We start from the raw sequence: 22,533 nt of genomic DNA, 5'->3' as shown, positions 1-22,533 counted from the left end.
GCCAATATGGATGTGTGTTCTAACTCGAGTCAACTTGGTTGACTCCGAGTTGTATTGTCGAGAGATGTGTTGATTCGATTGTATTGAGCTTCTTAGTGATCTAGAGAGATCTATCAGTTATATTTCCATGTTGCGAGGCGTTAGGATTCGTTGGTTATAGGCACATGTGGTGCGGTTTTATTGGGGCCTCTCAGTGGAATTTGAGTGGGAGGAGTATTGGGTATTGCTCGGCGAATGGCGTATCAGTAGTGTCCTTTTGGGTTTGTTTAATATTATGTCAATTACCTCGCTGTGGTTATGATGAATTGCTTTGGTTGTAGACATTAAATTTGCGCGCGGTTATCAATTTTGAGTCTAGTGACTTGAGGTGTTTCCTGCAAACCAGTGTTTGGACAGGGTCACGCATTGTAGTGAAGTTTTGTAGAGGTATGACCCTTCGGGTTAGATTCGTGTGTTCTGTTTCTACGAAGTATGACATGTTCTCAGCATTGTGTGTGGTGGTACTGGTGAGCTTGCGGTACAGCTCTCTTATTTGAGTCATTTTTCATGATTTGAGTACGTTGGGATTGTTGCTTATTGGTGCGCGGATTGCACGAGTTATGGATTTAGATTGTATTGATGTGTCATGTCACCAGAGTAGTTATGTTGGATTAGATGAGATCATTGGGATATAGAATGAATACAAACAGATTCAATTCAGCGTGTTGGAAGGATAATATCAATGTTCGGCTCAGAAATTTGCTATGGTCCTTGCCAAAGGAGAAGTGGCTTCACGAATCGTTGATCTGAGGAGTGGTTATGAATTTCTATGTGTTTCATTTATCATTGGCAGTATACGGAAGTGTTGGAATGAGACTTTATTTTATAAAAGGCTTATTATCGAAATTCGGATGTCTTGAGCAATTGCTGTGATTAGAAGTTATCGCTACAAGTGTTTGAGTTATGTGTTATATCATATAACTGCACCTGAGGTTGTATGGGTTATTACAGCTTGTTCGGGCTTATTCAGAGTATAAATGTGAGATTCTAATCTTGTAGATGATTTTAGAAGTCGAAATGTGGTTCTAAAGTTTATGGGCTAGGTTGAATTGGGAAATTTTAGTTACATTGTGTCATCGGACCTATATGAGGTAGGGTGACATGGAATCACTCCCGGGTATGTGCATAGTAAGGTTTCATATCGATTTGATGGTTTTCGGAACAACTCGTGGCACGTTCGAGGACGAATGTTTGTTTAAGTGGGGGAGGATGTAACAACCCTAGCGGTCGTTTTGAGCTTTTGCACTTCGCTCGCCATTTTTCGGGCATGACTAGCCCTATGTGATGTATTGTGACTAATGTAAATTGTTGGTTCTGGTTTTTAGGATAATTAGAATGAATTTGGAAGAAACAGTTCTCAGTTTAAAGCTTAAAATTTGAAAGATTTGACCAAGTTTTGGCTTGTTGGTATATGATCTCGAATTGGAATTTTTATGATTTGGTTAGCGCCGTTAGGTTATTCGGGACTTAGGAGCGTGATCGGAATGTGTTTTGGAGGTCCAGAGTAGATTTAGGCTTGAATTAGCGAAATTGGAATTTTGGTATTTTCTGGTTGAGAGCGGAGATTTTGATATAAGGGTCAGAATGGAATTCCGTAAATTGGAGTAGGTCCGCTGTGTCATTTGGGATATGTGTGCAAAATTTCAGGTCATTAGGACATGGGTTGATAGACTTTTTGATCAAAAGCAAAATTCGAAAGATTTTGGAACCTTAGGCTTGAATCCGATGTTATTTGGTTGATTCGATGTTGTTTGAGGTGTTTTGAAGATTGGTATAGGTTTGGATAGTGGCATATGACTTGTTCGTGCTTTTGGTTGAGGTCCCGGGGACCTCGGGGTGATTTCGGGTGGTTATCCGGAGATTTTGAGTTGGGTTTGGCAGCTAAAGTATCCTATTGATGTCATAACCGCACATGCGGCTAGGGGACCGCAGGTGCGGACTCGTAGAAGAGGATATGAGCCGCATATGCAGTCACAGGCGAAAAGAGCAGAAGATGCAAATGCGGGAGGTGAGCCACACATGCGAGCCCGCAGATGCAGAGTCTGTGTCGCAGGCGCAGAAAGTGTAAAACCGCAGAAGTCGTGCATTTGACCGCAGAAGTGGTAGCGCAGAAGCGGCAATAGACCGCAGGTGCAAAAAGCCTGGGTCAGAAAGTATAAAAGATTTTCTTCGCGATTTTTGGTCATTTTTCTCAATATTTCATTCGGGGTGAAGATTTTGGGAGATATTTCAAGGGAGATTTTCAGATGGATTCATTTAAGGTCCTTGGTTCCTAAGCTCATTATTATGAAGATTTTTATCATTGTTAGCATGAAATTTACGGGAAAATCAGTGTTAAATTGGGGGTTAGGGCTTGGTTAATTGGAGAGATTTGAGTGGTGATTTGAGGGGCCAATTGAGGTCCGATTTTGGTACTTTTGGTATGAATGAACTCGTGGGAGGATAAGGAGTCTATTGATGTCATATTTATCGGATTCTGAGACATGGGCCCGAGGGTTCGGTTTGGCCAATTTCGGGATTTGTGTTGTAATTTGATTATTTTCTCATGGGCCTCATTCCCTTAGCATATTTTGACGTCATGATTCTGATTTTGGATAGATTCATCTCGAGTTGAGGCTGATTCGAGAGGCAAAGGCATCGCGGGCTTGAGTTTGGACCGGAAAGAGGTAAGTAATGATTGTAAATGTTTGTCCTAAGGGTATGAAACCCCAGATTGCACATAGTTGTGCAACTGTGAGGTGACGCACGTGCTAGATGACGAGCGTAGGGTCATGCACCATTGGGGATTGTGACTTAGTCCGTCCCGTATGGTTGTTTAGCCACGTATTTGATTGAAAACTATTTGCTATCATCATGTTTTGGGCTGAATGCCATATTTCGGCCTCGTGCCGACTGTTTTGGACCCTTGGGGGATGTTTACTACCATTCCTCATTGTTTTGACTTTATACTTGTAATCAGTCATGCTACATTCTACTGTTTTTATAACTCAACCATGTTTACTCTGTTTTGACATCTTAAATGATATTTTGAGCGGAGTATCATATTTTACTGTGCTTGAGTGGCTTTTAGAGATTTCTGACTGAGTGGGGCCGAGGGCCTGCATTGTGAGGTTATTATGTGATCGGGTTGTGCGCCGCAGCGGTATTGTATGGATTCATGATTATGAGGCCAAGGTCCTGAGTATTTACGCAATGAGGTGGCTTGATATGAGGCTGAGAGCCTATTTGATTATGTCACGAGATGGCTTGTTATTGCGCTTGGGTTGTAAGGGGCCCCTCCCGGAGTCTGTACACCCCGAGTGAGAGCGAGTACCCTGAGTGAGTGATATATTGATTATGCCACGAGATGGCTTATTATTGTGCTTGGGCCGTAAGGGTCCCCTCCCGAAGTCTGTACACCCCTAGTGAGCGCGGGTACCCAGTGTGAGTGATATGATGTAGCCCGAAGGGCTATTGTTATTTCATGTTGTTGCCTAAGAGGCTGTTCTTGATCCATATTATGCCCGAGGGGCAGAGTACGAGTGATTGTGAGGTAGCTTGAGGGGCTGGTTCTAATGATATTATGCCCGAGAGGCGGTTTATGGTACATGTTTTGCCCGAGAGGCTGTTAATGTTTCTATTATTTTGTACTCACTGTTTTATCACTCGTTTGAAACTATTTAAAGTTGTTTTAAAAAGGGTTTTAATGAAACTGATCTTGATTTACGAAGAAAATGATTTCTGTACTGTTTGGGAATATACTGCATTTGCTGTAGCGTTATGTTGTGTTTTACGTGCTTTCTTACTGCCCAGCTTTCATTTACTTTTATTACTTACTGAGTTGGCGTACTCACATTACTCCCTGCACCTCGTGTGCAGATCCAGGTATTTCTGAACCCGATAGCGGGTGTTGATTGCTTAGTGGCAGAGTCAGCGGAGTTAGCAAGGTAGCTGCCCGGCATTCGCAACCCTGCTTTTCTCCCTCTTGTCTTCCTTAGATTGTATTTAGGACATTTTTTAGACTTTTCTTTATATTCAGACCTTAGTATATGCTCGTGACTTGTGACACCCCGATGTAGGGCTTGTGTATTTATTCTGCAATGTTCATTTAGACTTTCATTATGAGATGTCTGATTAATTAAAGGCTTAAAAATGATTGTTATTGATTAAATGGTTAACTCAGGAGTTGTGTCGGCTGGACTAGTTTCACGATAGGCGCCATCATGACCTAGTCAGTTTTAGGGTCGTGATAGTATCACAAGTAGCAGCAGAGAAAGAGAACTTTAGAGTGTAAGGAGTGGTGATTTTTGAACTAATGTTCGTTGTTTTTGAAATTAAAATAAGATGGAGTTTATATAGTAATCAAAATCTTAACAAATAAGGTAAGAGATCAATTAAGTAGCAAATCAGGGAAGTCACATATAAATTAGCAAGTCTTTCCCTTAATCAAGGGACAATTTAGATCAACGGTAAAGCATGCTAAGTATGTAAGGAAAGGAATCAAGTAGGGTTTAGTATAGAGTAGGTAATTTGGGGTAAATAACAGAAGTTTTAATTAAGGAAACAAATCAGTATGAATCATCACAATACAAACAAGGCAAAGGAAAATTAATTAAGGCAAGCAATTCAATCAAATCGAGTAGAGAGGTAAGAATCAAAAGTTTAAAGGAAAGTGTTCAAATCAAACCAAGAAATAAGGAATTCAGAATAATCAAGGAGAAAGTCATGAAAGAGTCAGCATGTTTAACATATAAAATAAGGTACAACATGAATAGTCAGGATTCCACATAACTTTAACAAAACAAATAGTTAGAACGGCACTAATTCAAGGAGAATGTTACAGGTCTTAACATGAATAGTCAGGACGAACACAAGCACATAAAATCAGTGAAAGGTCGAACTAAGAAATTCAGTAAAAGCATATTAGGACAAGAAAATCACGAGAAATCATAAGAACCAAGAACACAATCAGACGTACTAATACTCAAAAACCAAATGAAGAACCCCAAAATTAGGGCTTTTGGTACAAGCGAGTTAAAGTTGTGGCAGACTCATAAAATTAGTCAAAATATATGAAAAGCAGAAGATTAAACACAAAAATCAACAAACAATTTTTAAAAAAGAAATTTCAGAAACCCTAGTTTTAGGAAAAGATGAAAATCACTTGAAAATCATACGATTATTGTAAAGAATCTTAAGGTTGCTGTAAAACTCACATAAAACAAACCCAAATCACCTCAGATCTGTACAGATCTAAGAGGTTTAGAAAAAGAAATTAGGGTTTCGAAGAGAACGGCACAGAGATGAAGAAACATACTGAGAAACCCATAGATCATAGTCAATATAGGACGATCTTACTCGGAATTATACTGGAATGGCCTGAAACAGGCGAGGGAGGAACCATAGATGCAAGTCACTAGCCCTGGTCCCTTGAGGGCCTTGGAGATAGTAAGAATAATGTGAGAGAGGCCATTGGAGGCTTGGGAGGTGGTGAGAAACTACCAGAGATAGCCATAGATGAGGGTCAGTGAGATTGGATTAGGGTTAGGTTGAGAGCATTTGAGAGCAGAGAGGGGTTTCAGGGCGGCGGGTAGTATAGAAAATGATAAGGTTTGGGGGGACTTTTGGGTTTATTTTAGGAATGGTTATTTGTGGCCATTGATCTCTATGATCAACGGCCGAGATTAAAGGGTTTTTTGGGGCCGGATCGGGTCGGGTAGATGGGTATTGGGCCTGGGTAGGTTTAGGTTTAAAAGTTGGGCTGGGTATTGGGTCAGAATTAAGGCAAGGCTAAGTTTTAAATAGCCACTTTTAATCCTATATAATTTATAAAAATAATAAATGATTTCTAAAAAATATTTTTGTGTACTAATATGATTTAAAATAGTTTTTTAACATTTTAAAAATATAAAATATTATTTTACGCACTAATAATGTAATTATACATTAGTAAGGCTATTATTGCAAAGATATGTAATTTAACCAAAAAAATGTAAATGCAATTATAAAAAATGCATTAAAAAAAGACCCACAAGGACACAACCCATCAGAGAAGGAGAAACAGCCAAAACAAAAAACAAAAATAGTAAATGTTACTGTTACATTGGAGAAAAAGCAGTTGCAGCTGTTAAAACGAGGAGAAGAGAAGGCCTTGGTCCTTAAAAATGCATTTGGAGCTACATCAGGAGGGAATGAAGACAATGAAGAAGGAGAAGAACTTGGTAGATCAGGATACGACATGGATCACGAATCGACTACCCAACACCTTATGAATGCTGCAAGGCAAGGTGACTTATCACCTACGCAAGTGGAAAAGGCAAAATCAGCAACAAAAGGTAAGAAGAAGCAACAAAAAGATAATTTTGCAGCACCAAAAGCTGGGTTGCACACAAGGAGAATGCTAACTAAATCCAACAATCAGTGATGAATGCTATCATTTGGAATATAAGGTCAGTCAACACACAGCAGGCCTTTGAAAGGTTGACAAAAATGCATAGGCAAAATCACTATGAATTTGTAGGATTAATGGATCCAAAGCAACAAGCAAAAAAAACTGGAAAGGTACAGAAACAAGATAGGAATTACACAGGCAATTTCGAATGTTTCCAACAAGATTTGGTCTTTCATAGATGAGGTATTTGAGGTAACTGTTATGTACAATATGGTGCAACAATTAACACTACGATTGTTTCATACTGAATCGCATGTGGAGTTTGTCCTAACATTGATATATGCTAAATGTGATGCAATTGAGAGGATAGAATTATGGGATTCATTATATGCAATGGCAAGGGATATGGATGCACCATGGCTTGTAGGAGGTGATTTCAATGTAATATGGGATAAAGAAGAGAAGTTTGGTGGGCTACCTGTGTCATTGAATGAAATTGATGATTTTCGACACTGCGTCAACACTTGCAATCTCTTCGACCTTGGATTTAAAGGCATCATATTTACATGGTGGAATGGGAGAGCAGAGGAAGACTGTATATTCAAAAGGCTAGACAGATGTTTGGCCAATGTTGAGTTCCAACAAACATTTCCAGGAATAGAGGTGCAACATTTGTCAAAGACTGGTTCTGATCATAGTCCAATGTATCTGAAGTGTGATATTGAGACTCCACAAATAAAAAAGCCTTTTAAGTTCTTGAATTTTTGGGTGGAACATGCGACTTTTAAAGATGTGGTGAAAGAGAATTGGACAGCTGATTTCAGTGCAAATCCTTATATTCTTTTTAATCACAAGTTAAAAAAAATTAAAGAAGGCCCTTTCATTGTGGAGTAAGGCTACATTTGGAGATATTTTCCAAAAGATAGCAAGCATGGAGGAGGTAGTGATGGTTCATGAAGCAGAATTTGAAGCAAATCCTACAGGGATGAACAGGGAAAGGCTACAAAAGGTTCAGGCAGAATTGATCAAATGTCTTACACTAGAGGAGAAATATTGGCAACAAAAGACAGGCATGACTTGGTTCAAGGAAGGGGATAGGAACACTAAGTTTTTCCACACACAAGTGAGAGGTACGAGAAAGAGACTTCAGCTTAACAGAATTCAAAATAGTGGAGGAACCTGGATTGAAGAAGAACAAGAAATTGCAGAAGAGGCTATCAAATACTACAAGGAACAGTTCACAGAAGTAGCTACTCCTTCATCATTTGATATCTTAGAGCATGTTCCTAATCTGATTAACACTGAGCAGAATGCAGAATTGATTAAGCATCCAACAAAAGAGGAGGTTAAAGTGGCAGTACTTGGACTAAATGGTGATAGTGCTAGGGGGCAAATGGTATGACAGGAAAATTCTATCATTCTTGTTGGGACATAATAGGGGATGACCTGTACGACATGGTGAGGGCTTTTTTCAATGGTCATGAGCTACCCAAGTGTGTAACACACACCAACCTAGTTCTTCTACCAAAGAAAAAAGAAGTTACCACCTTTTCTGATTTAAGACCAATAAGCCTCAGTAATTTTTCTAATAAGGTTATATCGAGGGTGGTACATGAAAGGCTAGTGAAATTTCTCCCATGTATGATATCAGAGGAACAGGAAGGTTTTGTTAAGGGCAGGAATATAGTAGAAAACATCCTTCTAACTCAGGAGATAGTGACTGACATTAGGCTTAGAACTAAGGCTGGACCTAATGTCATCCTGAAGCTAGATATGACCAAAGCTTATGATAGATTATCTTGGCTATTCCTAACCAAGGTACTGAGAAAGATGGGATTCACAGAAAGGTTGATAGGTATTGTCTTTGGATTAGTTTCAAACAATTGGTATTCTATTCTAATCAATGGTCAAGCTCATGGGTTCTTTAAGTCCTCAAGGGGAGTAAAACAAGGTGATCCTGTATCTCCAACTTTGTTTATATTGGCAGCAGAAGCATTATCTAGGGGTCTCAATGCACTACATACTAACCTGTATTTTTGTGGATTTGGGATGCCAAAGTGGAGTCCAAAGATCAATCATTTGGCGTATGCAGATGACATGATTATTTTCTCATCCTCAGATGAAACATCTCTGATGCTGATTATGCAAGTGCTGAAGGCATATGAAGCTGCATCTGGGCAGCTTGTTAACAAGACCAAATCAGTTGTGTACCTGCATCATTTAACAGATATGGAAGTGTTCAGCAAGGTAGAAAGGATCAGAGGTATTCATAGGAATGACTTCCCTATCATATATCTAGGTTGTCCTATATTTTATGCAAGGAGAAAGCTGGAATACTATCAGCCCCTATTTACTAAGGTAATGGACAAACTGCAATTATGGCAGGGCAAGTTATTATCAGTAGGGGCAGGGCAGTTCTCATATCCCATGTACCGCAAAGCATGCCTATGCATCTACTATCAGCGGTAACCCCTCCAAAGTATGTGATAAATAGGTTGCACAAATTGTTTGCTCAGTTTTTCTGGAGCAGCACTGTAGGAGGAACTAGTAGGCGTTGGGCTTCATGGAATACCTTATGCATGCCAGTTGATGAAGGAGGAATGGTTTCAGGTCACTGCATGATGTATCAAAGGCATTATTCAGCAAGTTGTGGTGGAATTTCAGAACAAAACCAAGCCTATGGAGTTCTTTCGTATGTCAGAAATACTGTAAAAAATTAAATTCTGTAATTGTTCCATGGAAAAGGGGGTCTCACATTTGGAGAAAAATGTTGGAATGCAGAGATCTGATTGAACATCAAATCCTTTGGAAAACAAAAAGGGGATCCTCACTATGTATGAAAACTGGACAGGTCTTGGGGCACTATATTTTTTAGTTCCTCAGGACTTTGGCATTGATGAAAATATACATAATGTACATGATGTTACCTTAGATGGTGAGTGGGATGTGGACAGACTATTTGAAATGCTTCCTGAAGACTTATCAGTACACATTCTGGAGAAAATCAAACCACCTTCACCTCAGCAGGTTCTTGACATGCCTTGTTGGATGCTAGAAACAAGAGGATATTTCAGTGTTAAGTCAGCATGGGAGTATACGAGAAGAAGAGACGAACCAAGAATAGCTTATAGGATGATTTGGGTAAAGGGACTGCCTTTTAAAATAGCATTTTTCATGTGGAAAGTGTGGAAAGCAAAGCTACCTTTAGATGATTTCTTGAAAAGGGTAGGCTACTGCATGCCATCAAAATGTTGGTGTTGTATACAGCCTGACGAGGAATCTCTTCAGCACTTGTTTTTTAGATCAGAAATTGCAAAGACAACTTGGAAGTATTTTCTATCGAGGGCAGGAATAACTGTGGAGGGACTTATATTGCACCAAGCAATCACAAAATGTTGGACTGCAAATGTGTGCTTAAGGCTCAAACCAGTAATGCAATCACTCCCCTCATGCATAGTCTGGGAACTTTGGAAAAGAAGAAATAGTATGAAGTATAGTGATGCTGTGACAACTAGCAGTGTGATTTATCAAGTTTCATCAAATCTCCAGGCATTGGTGAAAGTGAGAAAACGTGGGATGGACATGGTACCTCACAAATGGCAAGATCTATTAACTATGATGGAAAATTTCACTCCTAAACTTAAGGTTACAAAAGTCATGTGGGAATTTCCAAGTGCAGGATGGCTAAAAGTTAATACGGATGGTGCATCGAGAGGAAATCCAGGCAGGAGCTCAATAGGTTTTTGTATAAGAAATGAAAACGGTGACATAGTCAAGTCAGGAGGGAAAGAGATTGAGGAGACAACAAACACAGTAGCTGAAGCGAAGGCCATGGTAGAAGCACTAAGGTTATGCAGATTTCAACAATACTCTCATGTATGGCTTCAAACTGACTCAATGTTATTAAAAAAGATAATAGATGGGATCTGGAAACCACCATGGATCATATCTGACCAGGTAGAGGAAATGATGCAACTAATGAATGAGGGCAATTACAAAGTTACTCATATTCATAGGGAGGGCAACAAGCTGGCAGATCACTTGGCTAATTATGTTTTAGATCATAGAGAAATAGAATGCCAACAATTCTGGCATCTAGATGCACAGGGAAGGAGGTTGGTTAATGAAGAAAAGCTGAAATGTCCAAGTCTAAGGGTGAAGGTGGATAGGAGATAAGAATCAAAGAGAAAAGGAAGAGCAGGAGGCATGTCAACTTAATCGACCAATATATTCAAATCCTAAGGGAGGAGGATATAATGGTTGGTATTTCTAACTATCTTCTCTCTAGCGCAGGTGACACTACGTTATCACAATGCTTATGGCACTCCATGCTGCAACTTTTCGAGATAACTTATGCTAAAGAACAAAAACACATCAATAATCGAGCACAACAACAAAGACTAATGGCATTGGAAACCCAACCAGCATGGGGTGATCGTGTTCTTTTAGTTCATTGGATATACAACCAGCATGGTGCAGAAGTGTTTAATAGCACACGCACGGTTCGTTTAGAGACAAGATCTGGGAATATAAAAATGATTGCTCTTCATTTCGACCACAACAAGAAGCAAATGGCATTGGAAACACAACTAGCATGTGCAGAAAAAATGTTTTCGAAAAAAGATGGCAACAAAGGCCAATGCAGCTTTGTATATTTCTTTCAGATTAATAAAATAATCCACTCTCGTGGAAGGCCAATGCAGCATGTGTTGCTTCAATACATTTTCGGATTCATTAAAATAATGTGTACACATGGTTTAATGTGGAAGTCATGGCAGACAACACATGCTGTTGAGCAAAGGAATCAAATGGAAAAGTGGAATGCACATGGAAAGTTATCTAGGATACATAAAAGCATGCAATACTCTAGGATGAAGGTACCATGGGATATATTTCTTTATGATGTAGTTGTAGGTGGAGCTCACATGCATTCCAAGAGGGAGGTAAAAATGTTTTCTAGAAAAGATGGCAACAAAGGCCAATGCAGCTTTGTATATTTCTTTCGGATTCATAAAATAATCCACTCTCGTGGAAGGCCAATGCAGCATGTGTTGCTTCAATACATTTTCGGATTCATTAAAATAATGTGTACACATGGTTTAATGTGGAAGGCATGGCAGACAACACATGCTGTTGAGCAAAGGAATCAAATGGAAAAGTGGAATGCACATGGAAAGTTATCTAGGATACATAAAAGCATGCAATACTCTAGGATGAAGGTACTATGGGATATATTTCTTTATGATGCAGCTGTAGGTGGAGCTCATATGCATTCCACGAGGGAGGCTCGGCAGTTCCAATTGGAATTGCACGCCGAAGAATAATGTTGAAAGAAACTCGAGGATGGAACAAAAAGGTTGGATTTAACACCAGCATGCTAGGGATTTTAGAGGAGCTCAGGTATATATTTGTTTTAATGATGGAGTATGAATGGAACTTGATAAGATCTGGTCAAATGAGTGCAAACAAAGTACAGCATGCGTTTTTGAAGCCTTTCACATGCACATTCTTGGATGCAGAATTGTATTACAAAGCTTAATAGCATTAATGCGATATCAATGTTGAGTGCAACACTCAACTTTGATAATAGGCTATTTGTTAATTTCAAACTTTATTCCTTTCAGTTCGTAGGATATAATGACATTGTATTTTGTCTTTTATCTGGTTATTAATAAAACTAGCCCTAGGCGTTTGCCTAGCAGATTGAAAAAAAATGCATTAAAAACATTTAAACAATATTTTGGAATAAATAAAGAATTTAGATGACTAAATAACCACAAAAAATAATTTGAAGGATAATTATTGGAAGTTTTATAAATAAAAAGGGAAGAAATAAATCAATTTAGAGCTTCTTCTTTTTCAAATTATAAAAGATATGCATGCTTATAACCGCATATGTGCTATTTTGAAAGTATATATGTGTATTAAAAAATATATGGAGAAAAATTGAGTATCAACTGCTGCCCCTCTTTACCTGGGAAGGATGAAAGAGTTTTCGGGTAAAGAAATGATGGCCAATTTTGACCGGACAGGATATTTCGAATAATAGAGGTCGGACTCTAGTCTTCGAGTTACCTACATATCCCTAGTCTTACAGGAATCAGGCCATGTGTAGTTCTGGATTCATCGGCAGAATATACCGATGAAGTCATTACAAGAATGGCCACGAGATTTTGGGATAGGTGAAAGAATGGTTATGGTTAAGCTTGAGATAGTTGAAGGAACTGGAGCGAGGTTGCTCCTGCTGGGATAGCGGTTGCTTACTGGTTACCTGCAGAAAAAAAGATGCTACGAACATGTACTTATACGAAAATTTAAACATGATGTAGATTCCCTTTTGGACCATGAGAGTTGTCTTTGGATGGTTAAGGATGACGTCCTCAGACCATGATGTCCTGGGCCATGAATTGTTTAGTGAGGTATTCACAGGCCATGAAATGATGTTCTCGGGCCATGAAAAATGGTGCCTCTGAACCATGACGCCTTTGAATAATGATATGCAAATTTGAGGGATCCTCAGGCCATAGTATGGTGTCTTCCGGCTATGAGGATGATGCCTTTTAGACTATGACGCCTTTGGATAGATTGGCAATATTTTAGCCCATGATATGCAATAACGTGATGTTAACAAGACAAGGCTTAGTCTTGTGAAAATAGAGGGCAGAGCTTAGCCCGATTGAAAAGCAAATAAATAATACTAGAAATAGAGCAATATTTATGCAAAGAGGGACAATGCTTAGTCCCATGTGGATATAGGAGGCAAGGGATAGCCTCATGCAGATTTTGGAGGCAAGGATTAGCCTTATAAAGATGGGGAGGCAGGGATTAGCCTCTATGCAAGTATGGAGCCAAGGATTATCCCCATGAAAATAGGGAGGCAAGGATTAGCCTCATGCAGATATGGAGGCATGGATTAGCCTCATGCAAGATAGGGAGGCAGGGATTAGCCTCATGCAAATAGTGGAGGCAAGGATTAGCCTCATGCAGATATGGAGGCAGGGATTAGCCTCATGAGAGTATGGAGGCAAGGATTAGCCTCATGCAAATAGGGAGGCAAGGATTAGCCTCATACAGATATGGAGTCAAGGATTAGCCTCATGCAGATATGGAGGTAGGGATTAGCCTTATACAAGTAGTGGAGGCAAGGATTAGCCTCATGCAGATATGGAGGCAAGGATTAGCCTCATGCGAGTGCGGAGACAGGGGTTAGCCTCATGCGAGTGGGGAGGTAGGGAAAGCCTCATGCAAATATGGAGGCAGGGATTAGCCTCATGCAGATAGGGAGGCAGGGATTAGCCTCATACAAGTAGGGAGGCAGGGATTAGCCTCATGCAAATAGCGGAGGCAAGGATTAGCCTCATGCAAGATAGGGAGGCAAGGATTAGCCTCATGTAGATATGGAGGCAGGGATTAGCCTCATACAAATAAGGAGGCAAGGATTAGCCTCATACAGATATGGAGGCAAGGATTAGCCTCATGCAAATATGGAAGAAGGGATTAGCCTCATGCGGGTAGGGAGGCAGGGATTAGCCTCATGCGGGTAGGGAGGCAAGGATTAGCCTCATGTAGATATGGAGGCAAGGATTAGCCTCATGCAAATATGGAGGCAGGGATTAGCCTCATGCAGGTACGGAGACAAGGATTAGCCTTATGCACAGAGCAGGTAGCAAATAAGAGTAGTATATGTCTTAGTTGGAGATATATTCGGTGCCTGATGTCCTGATTGATAGCGAATTTTGTTATGTGTATATATTTATGGATGCTATCACTGCACCAGATGTGCCTGTGTTCAAAGATAAGTTGTAAGTTTTGTGAGGGGAGGTTGGTTCGTGCTTCTATCAGCTAGCCTTGCTTTGCTCCATTCTGGAGGCCTTTTTGAGTTCCCCTAGGCAACACCTGACTGCTACGGGAATAATGTTTTCGAAAAATATGCAATAATTGATAAAAATAGAGTCATTTTAGAAATATATTGATATATCAAGTAATTTTAGATGAACTACTGACTATACCACATCTCAAAGGCATTGCAACTCTCTTATATTGGAATTTTAAGGGTCCTCCTCAAAATTCTGCCCCAATTTGGTAGATGATCTTTTGACCGTTTGCGGATACTAGGCCTTGCTGAACCTTCTTCGGAATTTTGAGAATCCTTCTCAAAATTCTGCCCTAGTTTCTTAATCAATTTCTGACCGTCTGACATATGTTGGCATTGGCTGGACTTGCTCCGAAATTTTGAGGGTCCTCCCCAAAATTCTGCCCCAGTTTCTGATCTTGAGGGAAATAGAAATTTTATTATGATATGACCGAACCCATAAGGTTGCCTACGTATCCCCTCTTAAACAGGAATCAGGTAGAGCGTAGATTAATTACATCAGATGAGGAAATGTAAATAATCTAAGCATAATATCTCTTGATTTCATCTGAATTGATTGGTTTTGGCCAGATTTCTCCATCCATTTCTGCAAGTTTGAGTGCACCTCATGTCAGCACCCTGTGAACCATGTACGGACCTTGCCAGTTGGGAGAGAATTTTCCTTTGGCTTCCTCTTGATGTGGGAAGATCTTCTTCACCACCAACTGACCTAGTGCAAATTGCCTTAGTTTGACCCTTTTGTTGAAAGCTCTGGAAATTCTTATCTTGATAAAGTTTACCATGACACACTGCATTCATCCTCTTTCCACTGATAAAGGCCAATTGTTCATAGCAAGTCCTCATCCATTCTACATCGTTGAGTTCAGCTTCCTGTCTGATTCTTAAAAAAGAAATCTCTACCTCGGCTAGGATGACAGCCTCGGTACCATAAACCAACATGTAGGGAGTTGCCCCGGTTGATGTGTGAACTATAGTGCGGTATCCCAATAAAGTAAAAGATAGCTTCTTATGCAATTGTTTGTAGTTCTCCACCATCTTCCTTAGTATCTTCTTGATGTTTTTGTTGGCGGTTTCTACGGCTCCATTCATCTGAGGTCTATAGGTTGTGGAATTCTTGTGCTTGATTTTGAAAGTTTCACACATGACTTTCATTAGATCACTGTTGAGATTGGCGGCATTATCAGTAACAATGGACTCGGAAACTCCGAATCGGCATACAATACGATCTTTGACAAAATCTGCGACAACTTTCTTGGTTATAGCCTTGTAGGATGCAGCCTCTACCCATTTTGTGAAGTAATCAATGGATACCAGAATAATCTATATCCGTTTGAAGCAGTGGGATCAATTGGACCAATAACATCCATTCTCCAGGCAGGGAATGGCCAAGGTGAGCTTGTTGCATTGAGCTCGTTTGGCGGCATTTTTATCATGTCGGCATGCACTTGACATTGAAAGCATTTGCGGACATACTGGATGCAATCTGTCTCCATGGTCATCCAAAAGTATCCAGCCCTAAGTATCTTCTCAGCCAAGACGAAACCATTCATGTGCGGGCCACAGGTTCTGGCATGCACATCCTCAAGCAGTCTAGAAGCTTCTCTTGTATCGACACATCTTAGCAATCCCAAATCGGGAGTTCTTCTATACAGATTTCCTCCATTGTGGAAGAAGTGATTGGACAATATCCAGAGTGTTCATTTCTGAGTGTGGTTTGCATGCTCCAAATATTCTCTCTTTGACAAATACTCATTGATATCATGGAACCAAGGATTTCCATCTGTTTCTTCTTCAACATGAGCACAATATGCTGGCTGATTATGGATCCCCACCGGAATGGGATCAATATAATTCTTATCTAGATGTTGTATCATAGATGACAAGGTGGCCAATGCATCGGCAAACTCATTCTAAATTCTGAGCACATGTCAGAATTCTATCTTTGTGAACCTCTTTCTCAATTTCTGCAAATATGGCAATATCTTGGAATTCTTGGTGGCCTACTCTTCTTGTACCTGGTGCACAAGCAAGTCTGAATCACCGATTACCAACAACTCTTGAATGCTCATGTCGATTGCCATATTGAGCCCTAGTATGCAGGTTTCATATTCTGTCACATTGTTAGTGTAGGGAAATCTGAGTGTAGCAGATACCGGATAATGTTGACCCATTTCTGATACCAAAACTGCTCCAATACCCACTCTTTTGAAATTTTTAGCTCCGTCAAAATACATCCTCCAACCGTAGTATGCTTCGGTAATGTCCTCCCCTATGAACGACACTTCTTCATCAGGAAAATATATTTTCGAATGTTCATATGCTCCTCCCACCGGATTTTCAGTAAGGTGATCTGCCAATGCTTGTCATTTGACCGCCTTTTGAGTTACGTAGACGATATCGAACTCACTTAGCAGTATTTGCCATTTGGCCAACTTTCCAGTCGACATGGGTTTCTAGAATATGTACTTCAAAGGGTCCATCCTAGATATGAGGTACGTAGTGTAGGCACAGAAGTAGTGCCTCTATCTCCTTGTGTATCATATCATGAAAGATGGTTGTCATGGCTCTCATGTAAGTAGCCCTAGTGTTCATCAGACCGAATGGCATCATCTTATAACAGTATACACCTCATAGTGTAATAAAGGTTGTTTTCTCCGCTTCTTCTTCATCCATCCAGTTTCGCAGTTGTCAATCAAAATGTGTATGTTCGGCAATGGAAATTTGTCCTTGGGACTTGCTCTGTTTAAATCTTGATAGTCAACACATACTCTGACTTTCCTATCCTTCTTCGAAACTGGCATAAGGTTAGCTAACCAGGTTGGGTACTCAACCACCCTGAGAACTTTGGCTTTGATTTGCTTGGTAACTTCCTCCTTGATCATGCTCATGTCTGGTTTGAACTTTTGGAGTTTCTGCTTCACTGGAGGACACATGGGATTAGTAGGCAACTTGTTAGCCATTATGGACGTGCTCAAACCGGTCATGTCATCATATGACCATGTGAAAATGTCCTCATACTCTTTTAGGAAACGGATGTACTCTTCCTTCTCTGTTGGTGACAAGTGAATGCTGATGCAAGTTTCCTTGACGGTCTCGTCATCTCCCAAATTTACTGCTTCGATTTCGTCCAGATTGGACTTAGGCTTATTCTCGAAATTTTCAGCTTCCCTGACAACTTCCTCGGGTACCTCATCTTCTTCATCTGAATCACTATCCTCATGTTGTGTTGCCTCATTACATGTCACAGTCACTGGTTTATCAGGAAAAGTAATAATAACGTTGTAGAAAGAAAAAGTGTAAAAATAGTAATGAATAATAAAGGGCAAATGCATTTGATTAAAACTGAAAATCATCCAGACAAGTACGGCTCGATAAAACAAGCATTTGTTTTGAAACAGTTTAATCTTAAAACAAAATTACTAGAAATCTGAAATGCCTAGAATGGCTATAGAAGTAAATCTGCCGAGCTACCTTGGGACTCAGCGGGCTCGGGATGGTGTGGTAGTCCAGTTCCTGAGAACAGCTCCTTTCTTTACGGTCTGAATAGTGAGGCCTTCTTCCTCCTCTTCCTCAATTATGTCACTACAGTCCATGTTTTTATCCTCCAAGAATAGATTCTTCAACCCAGCTAATGCTTCCACTTCAGCAATTCCCCATATTGTATCAGCTTGGTGAAAAGCTTGATCTAGACATGGCATTGGTTGCTCGAGAGGGTAATACGGTATGTGCCATGTAGGCGACCAATCATTGTATTCTTTCCATGTGTACTGATATCTGAGCCTGAAGGTAGTACCATGACCCTTCAGCCGTATTCGTTTAGTGATACCTTGGAGATTCTTCCCCAGCCCTTTACTGGGCTCATACCCAGACCATGCCAATATGCTTTCTATTTTACTGCTCCACCATTTATCTTTCTCGACGGCATAGACTCATTCAATATGATGATAGGTTTCCCCTCCTAGACTTCTTCTATGTCCAATGACTGAGATGGTTTGACTGGTGTAAATGGGGTTACTCCCATCTCAGTGAATGATTACCTCCTGACGATTCCATTTCAATTTCATGGCCTGATGTAGTATGGAAGGCACGGCTCCAGCGGTATAGATCTATGGTCGGCCTAATAGAAGATTATATGAGGCTGGTATGTCAAGTACCTGAAACTCAACGTCGAACCAAGTTGGCCCCATCTTCAAGAAAAGGTTGATTTCCCCGATTGTGGCCCTTTGAGACCAATCGAAAGCTTTCACATTCATGTTTCCTACCCGTATTTCATGGAAACCTTTGTCCAACCTTTTCAGAGTGTCGAACAAACAAATATTGAGGCTTGAACCTCCGTCAACCAGGACCTTGGCAATGAATTTATCTTCAAATTTCACTGTGATGTGCAATGCTCGATTGTGATTCAACCCTTCAGGCGGTAGCTCATCTTCATGGAAGATGATCTTATGACTATCCAATACTTGCCCTACCATATTGGCCATCTCTCCGCTGGTGATGTTATTGGGTACATAATCTTCACTCGGCACTTTCATTAAAACGTTCTTATACGCCTCTGAATTTTGCATCAGTGACTGGATGGATATCTGAGCTAGGGTTTTATTCAGATGGTCAATGACGGAATACTCCTTTGCTTGTACTTTCCTCCACAGGTCATCTGGCCCTGTTTCAATGACGGCTACCTAGTAGTGGCATCCTTACTTGATCCTCCCAAGTGTTCAGGTGTATAGACTCTTCCAGTCCTAGTCATTCCTTGCGCAGCATCAGATTCCTCTACCTTTGCCTTCCCTTTTTACCGAGCTTCGGCAACGTAATCCTAGGGTATTGCTTTCGAGTCGAAAGGAGGTGCGTTTGATACTGTTACAATGAAAGGTGTGACCACTTATACTTCAAATGGAGCGGGGGTGGCCGTAGGTAGAGCCACCTCTACCTCAAATGGAACCGGTGCAGCTACCTTAACCTCGATTGATGACTGAGTTTGTACCAAAATAGGAGTAAGTGTGACTGCAACTTTAAAGTCTTCGCCTTCTCGAATAAGCCCAATCAACCCCTCAAGGTCTCATTCTTTGTTTGTCTCTATCATATGTACCCCACCACCTCTATGATCAGGGATGGGTTTGTTGCGGACATTAGGTGCGGCTTCATTTACCTGTATGACCTTGTTGTTAATTAGCGTATGGATATTATCCTTCAATATACGGCACTCATCAGTGGCGTGCCCCTTCATACCAGGATGGTAAGCACAAGTTTTGTTCGGATTGACCCATTGGGATGGATTCTCTAATGCCATAGCAGGAACGGGGGTGACATAACCAGTGGTTTTCAACCTTTCATACAGTTGGTCGATGGGTTCAGCAATGGTGGTGTATTGTCTAGGTGGCTTGCGGTCGAAATTGGGTCTTGGTCTTGGAAAGTTTTGGCGAGTTGGAGGTGATTGGAAATAGGATGGTTGGGAGTTATAGGTGTGATGGACAATGGCTTATTGGGAATATCTGGGAGATGACGGCTGATATGTAGGCGGTGATGCTTAGTATATGTGCGAAGGTGTTTGAAATGTAGGTGGAGGTGTTTGATATATGGGTGGGGGTGTTTGATAGGTAAGTGGAGATTTTGGGCCCTAGGCCACCATTACTGCCCCAACGTCTCTCTTCTTCGATATGCCACCTGATTGTAATGCCTTATTTTTGGCCTGTAGTACCTCAAAATTCGTTACTATCCCGCTCTTGATTCCTTCTTCGATTCTTTCTACAAGTTTGATGATATCAGAGAATTTATGATTTTCGATAGCCATCAACCTTTCATCATATTGTGGATCTTGTGCTCTGATGAAGAACTTGTTCATCTGTTCCTCGTCCAAAGATGGCCTGACCTTGGTCGCTTTCGACCTCCAATGAGTAGCATACTCATGGAAAGTCTCAGTAGGCTTCTTCTTAGGATTCTTACTGTAGAAAACATCCGGTGCATTCTCTGTAGTGAACCTGAACCGGTCCATAAAATCTGATGCCATACTCACCCAATTTGACCATTTCTTGGGATCTTGGTTGATGTACCAGGACAAAATATCCCCTGTAAGACTCCTCATAAAGAGTTTTATTTGGATCTTTTTGTCTTTTCCGACCTCGACAAGCTTTTCACAATAGGTCCTCAGATGAACCTTAGGATCATCTGTACCGTCGAACATCTCAAACTTGGGAGGTTTGCATCCCTCTGGCAGTTCTACATCTGGTTGTATACAGAGGTCTTCATAGTTCAAACCTTCTATTCCTTTGTCGCCTTCAACACCCTGAACTCGGCTTGTCAACTTTTGAGTTCTTCAGCCATGTTCTTAAAGAGCATGTCCTTCTCGAAGTATTCTGGTGTATAGGAGATTGGTTGGATAGAGTGAGGCACAGTTTCTACATATATAGGGTTGCTTTGATAGGTGCTAGGGACTTGGTTGTAATGATGGTTATTGGTGGAGTTTTGAGGATCGGGAATGGGTTGTGGTGTGTTTTGGGGAGTGTGGTAAGTGGTGGTTGGTGAGTATTGAATTAGTTGGTGGTGATGTTGTGGTGGAGTTGGTATCAGTAATGGATTGAGATTTTTGGGGTGGAGTTGCATATTGATTTGGTGCGGAAGGATTTTGTGGATGTTGGTTTTATGTGTTTTGGGGAGGTGTTGGGTTCTTTGTGTTTTGTTGGTTGATGTCAGGGACATTCAGGGTGAGTGACAAGTTTGCCAAGTTGCGAACCTGCACAAGTTTTCCTTGCAGTTCCAGTATCTTTTGTTCCAATCTCAAGACTAGGTCGTTTGGTGCCGGAGTACTCTGTCCATCTGAAGTTTCTGCGTTCTCAACATTCTCCTTTTGGATACCACTTAAATCGTCCATTTTTGTTTTTCCTCTGCCTTTTGTATTGCTTGGAGGAGGAGGGCCTCTAGATCTGGTATGATACGCTGATGAGGCCAGTATGAGTGAACCAACCTAAGGAGATGGGAATAATCAAAATAAGGAAAACAAAAAGGTAACAAGTCAGTGAGGTTTCTGAAATGTTTATAGTATTTATACACAGATTGTGGAAATGTAAATTTGCGTCCAAATTTGGGAGACTCATTGTGTTCGAGGTAGGACTAGTGACAAATAGATTTGGAGAATTTTGGATGCCAATAAATACTTCATTTCATAATGTAAAAATAGATGAGTCCCAAAACGACACTAAGATAATAGAAAAGCAAGTCACTACTGGCAATTGGCCTTATTACATTTCAGGAAAGCAAATAAATCTAGCCTATTTGGTCCCAGAAGGACCTTCTCCAGATTCTCTCTTCCTAACTCCATCATACAGGTCCCCCAACTCGCGCAGACCCAGCAGCAAGTAGGCTCTGGCCAGATGTCCTCCTTCAGTTCCTTCAGCGTTCTAGCAATCCTAGATCCTCTTTATGACTTTACCTTCCAGCACCACTATTCCTCGCTCCAGATATCCCAACTTCCTGTTGGAAGTGACTGCCATTTCTTTCCATTCTTCGATCAACCTCACATTTCTCTCATGTATTTCCCGATGCTCATTCTTAGAGTCGTGGACCCTCTTACGAAGCCTGTTGTATTTGACTTGAGCTTCAGCTTCTTCGTCTATAATTCTATTCCCTCGACCGGCTCCCAGCATTACCATTCCTTTTATATTGTCCTCTAACCATGTTGGGTAGAGAGGTTCACACCCTGTATAATACTTGGCTGGCTCAACGGTGCTCTTTTCCACAATGATTTTGCAGTGCCACATGTGCTGAGCTTGGCACTTGTAAGGGATGTCGTTGTCTTGAAAGTATGCCCTAAAATGACTCATCTTGGCAACCCTTGGTACAACCTGTTTCCTGCCTACTTGCCTCATAACTCGGATAGGGACATAAGGGTATATCCCTCTTACCCAATCAGCACCAGGTGTGGAGCGTCCCTGGATCTGATGATGAATTCGTCTGTTGGGAACCATTCAAACATCCATTGCACCTGTTTCTCGGTCAGATTGTCGAAGAACTCTACCCATTCTTTGGCACTTTCCGGATAAGCAAGCCTGTCTGGAATGTAAGTCATCCGCTTGGGGTGATGGAAGGCAATATGGTCGTTCCAAGCCCTTCGCAAAAATTCTTGACGATAGTAACCCTTTTGAAAATGTTCTAACAACCACAACTGCAGCAACAAGTCACAACCCTCGAAATGCTTGACCCCTCTTTGACAGCGATCCAAAGCCATGTAGATGTCGGCTATGATCATAGGGACTATAGT

The 22,533-nt window shown here is 40.8% G+C and overlaps 2 protein-coding genes across 2 annotated transcripts; both read left to right on the top strand.

Moving 5' to 3' along the window:
• Positions 1-6,679: 6,679 nt before the first annotated feature.
• On the top strand, positions 6,680-7,303 carry LOC138884875 (uncharacterized). The gene has a single exon (XM_070165735.1). It carries the CDS (start codon positions 6,680-6,682, stop codon positions 7,301-7,303), a length of 624 nt encoding a protein of 207 aa, XP_070021836.1.
• A 561-nt stretch (positions 7,304-7,864) lies between these two features.
• On the top strand, positions 7,865-10,585 carry LOC138884874 (uncharacterized). Its single transcript, XM_070165734.1, has 3 exons — positions 7,865-8,767; positions 8,926-9,117; positions 9,230-10,585. The coding sequence occupies exons 1-3, from the start codon at positions 7,865-7,867 to the stop codon at positions 10,583-10,585; spliced, it is 2,451 nt and encodes an 816-aa protein (XP_070021835.1).
• Positions 10,586-22,533: the final 11,948 nt, after the last annotated feature.

The sequence above is a fragment of the Nicotiana sylvestris genome, chromosome 2 (genome assembly GCF_000393655.2).
Source record: "Nicotiana sylvestris chromosome 2, ASM39365v2, whole genome shotgun sequence".
Lineage (NCBI taxonomy): Eukaryota > Viridiplantae > Streptophyta > Magnoliopsida > Solanales > Solanaceae > Nicotiana > Nicotiana sylvestris.
This window is presented reverse-complemented; position numbering and strand designations above follow the sequence as displayed.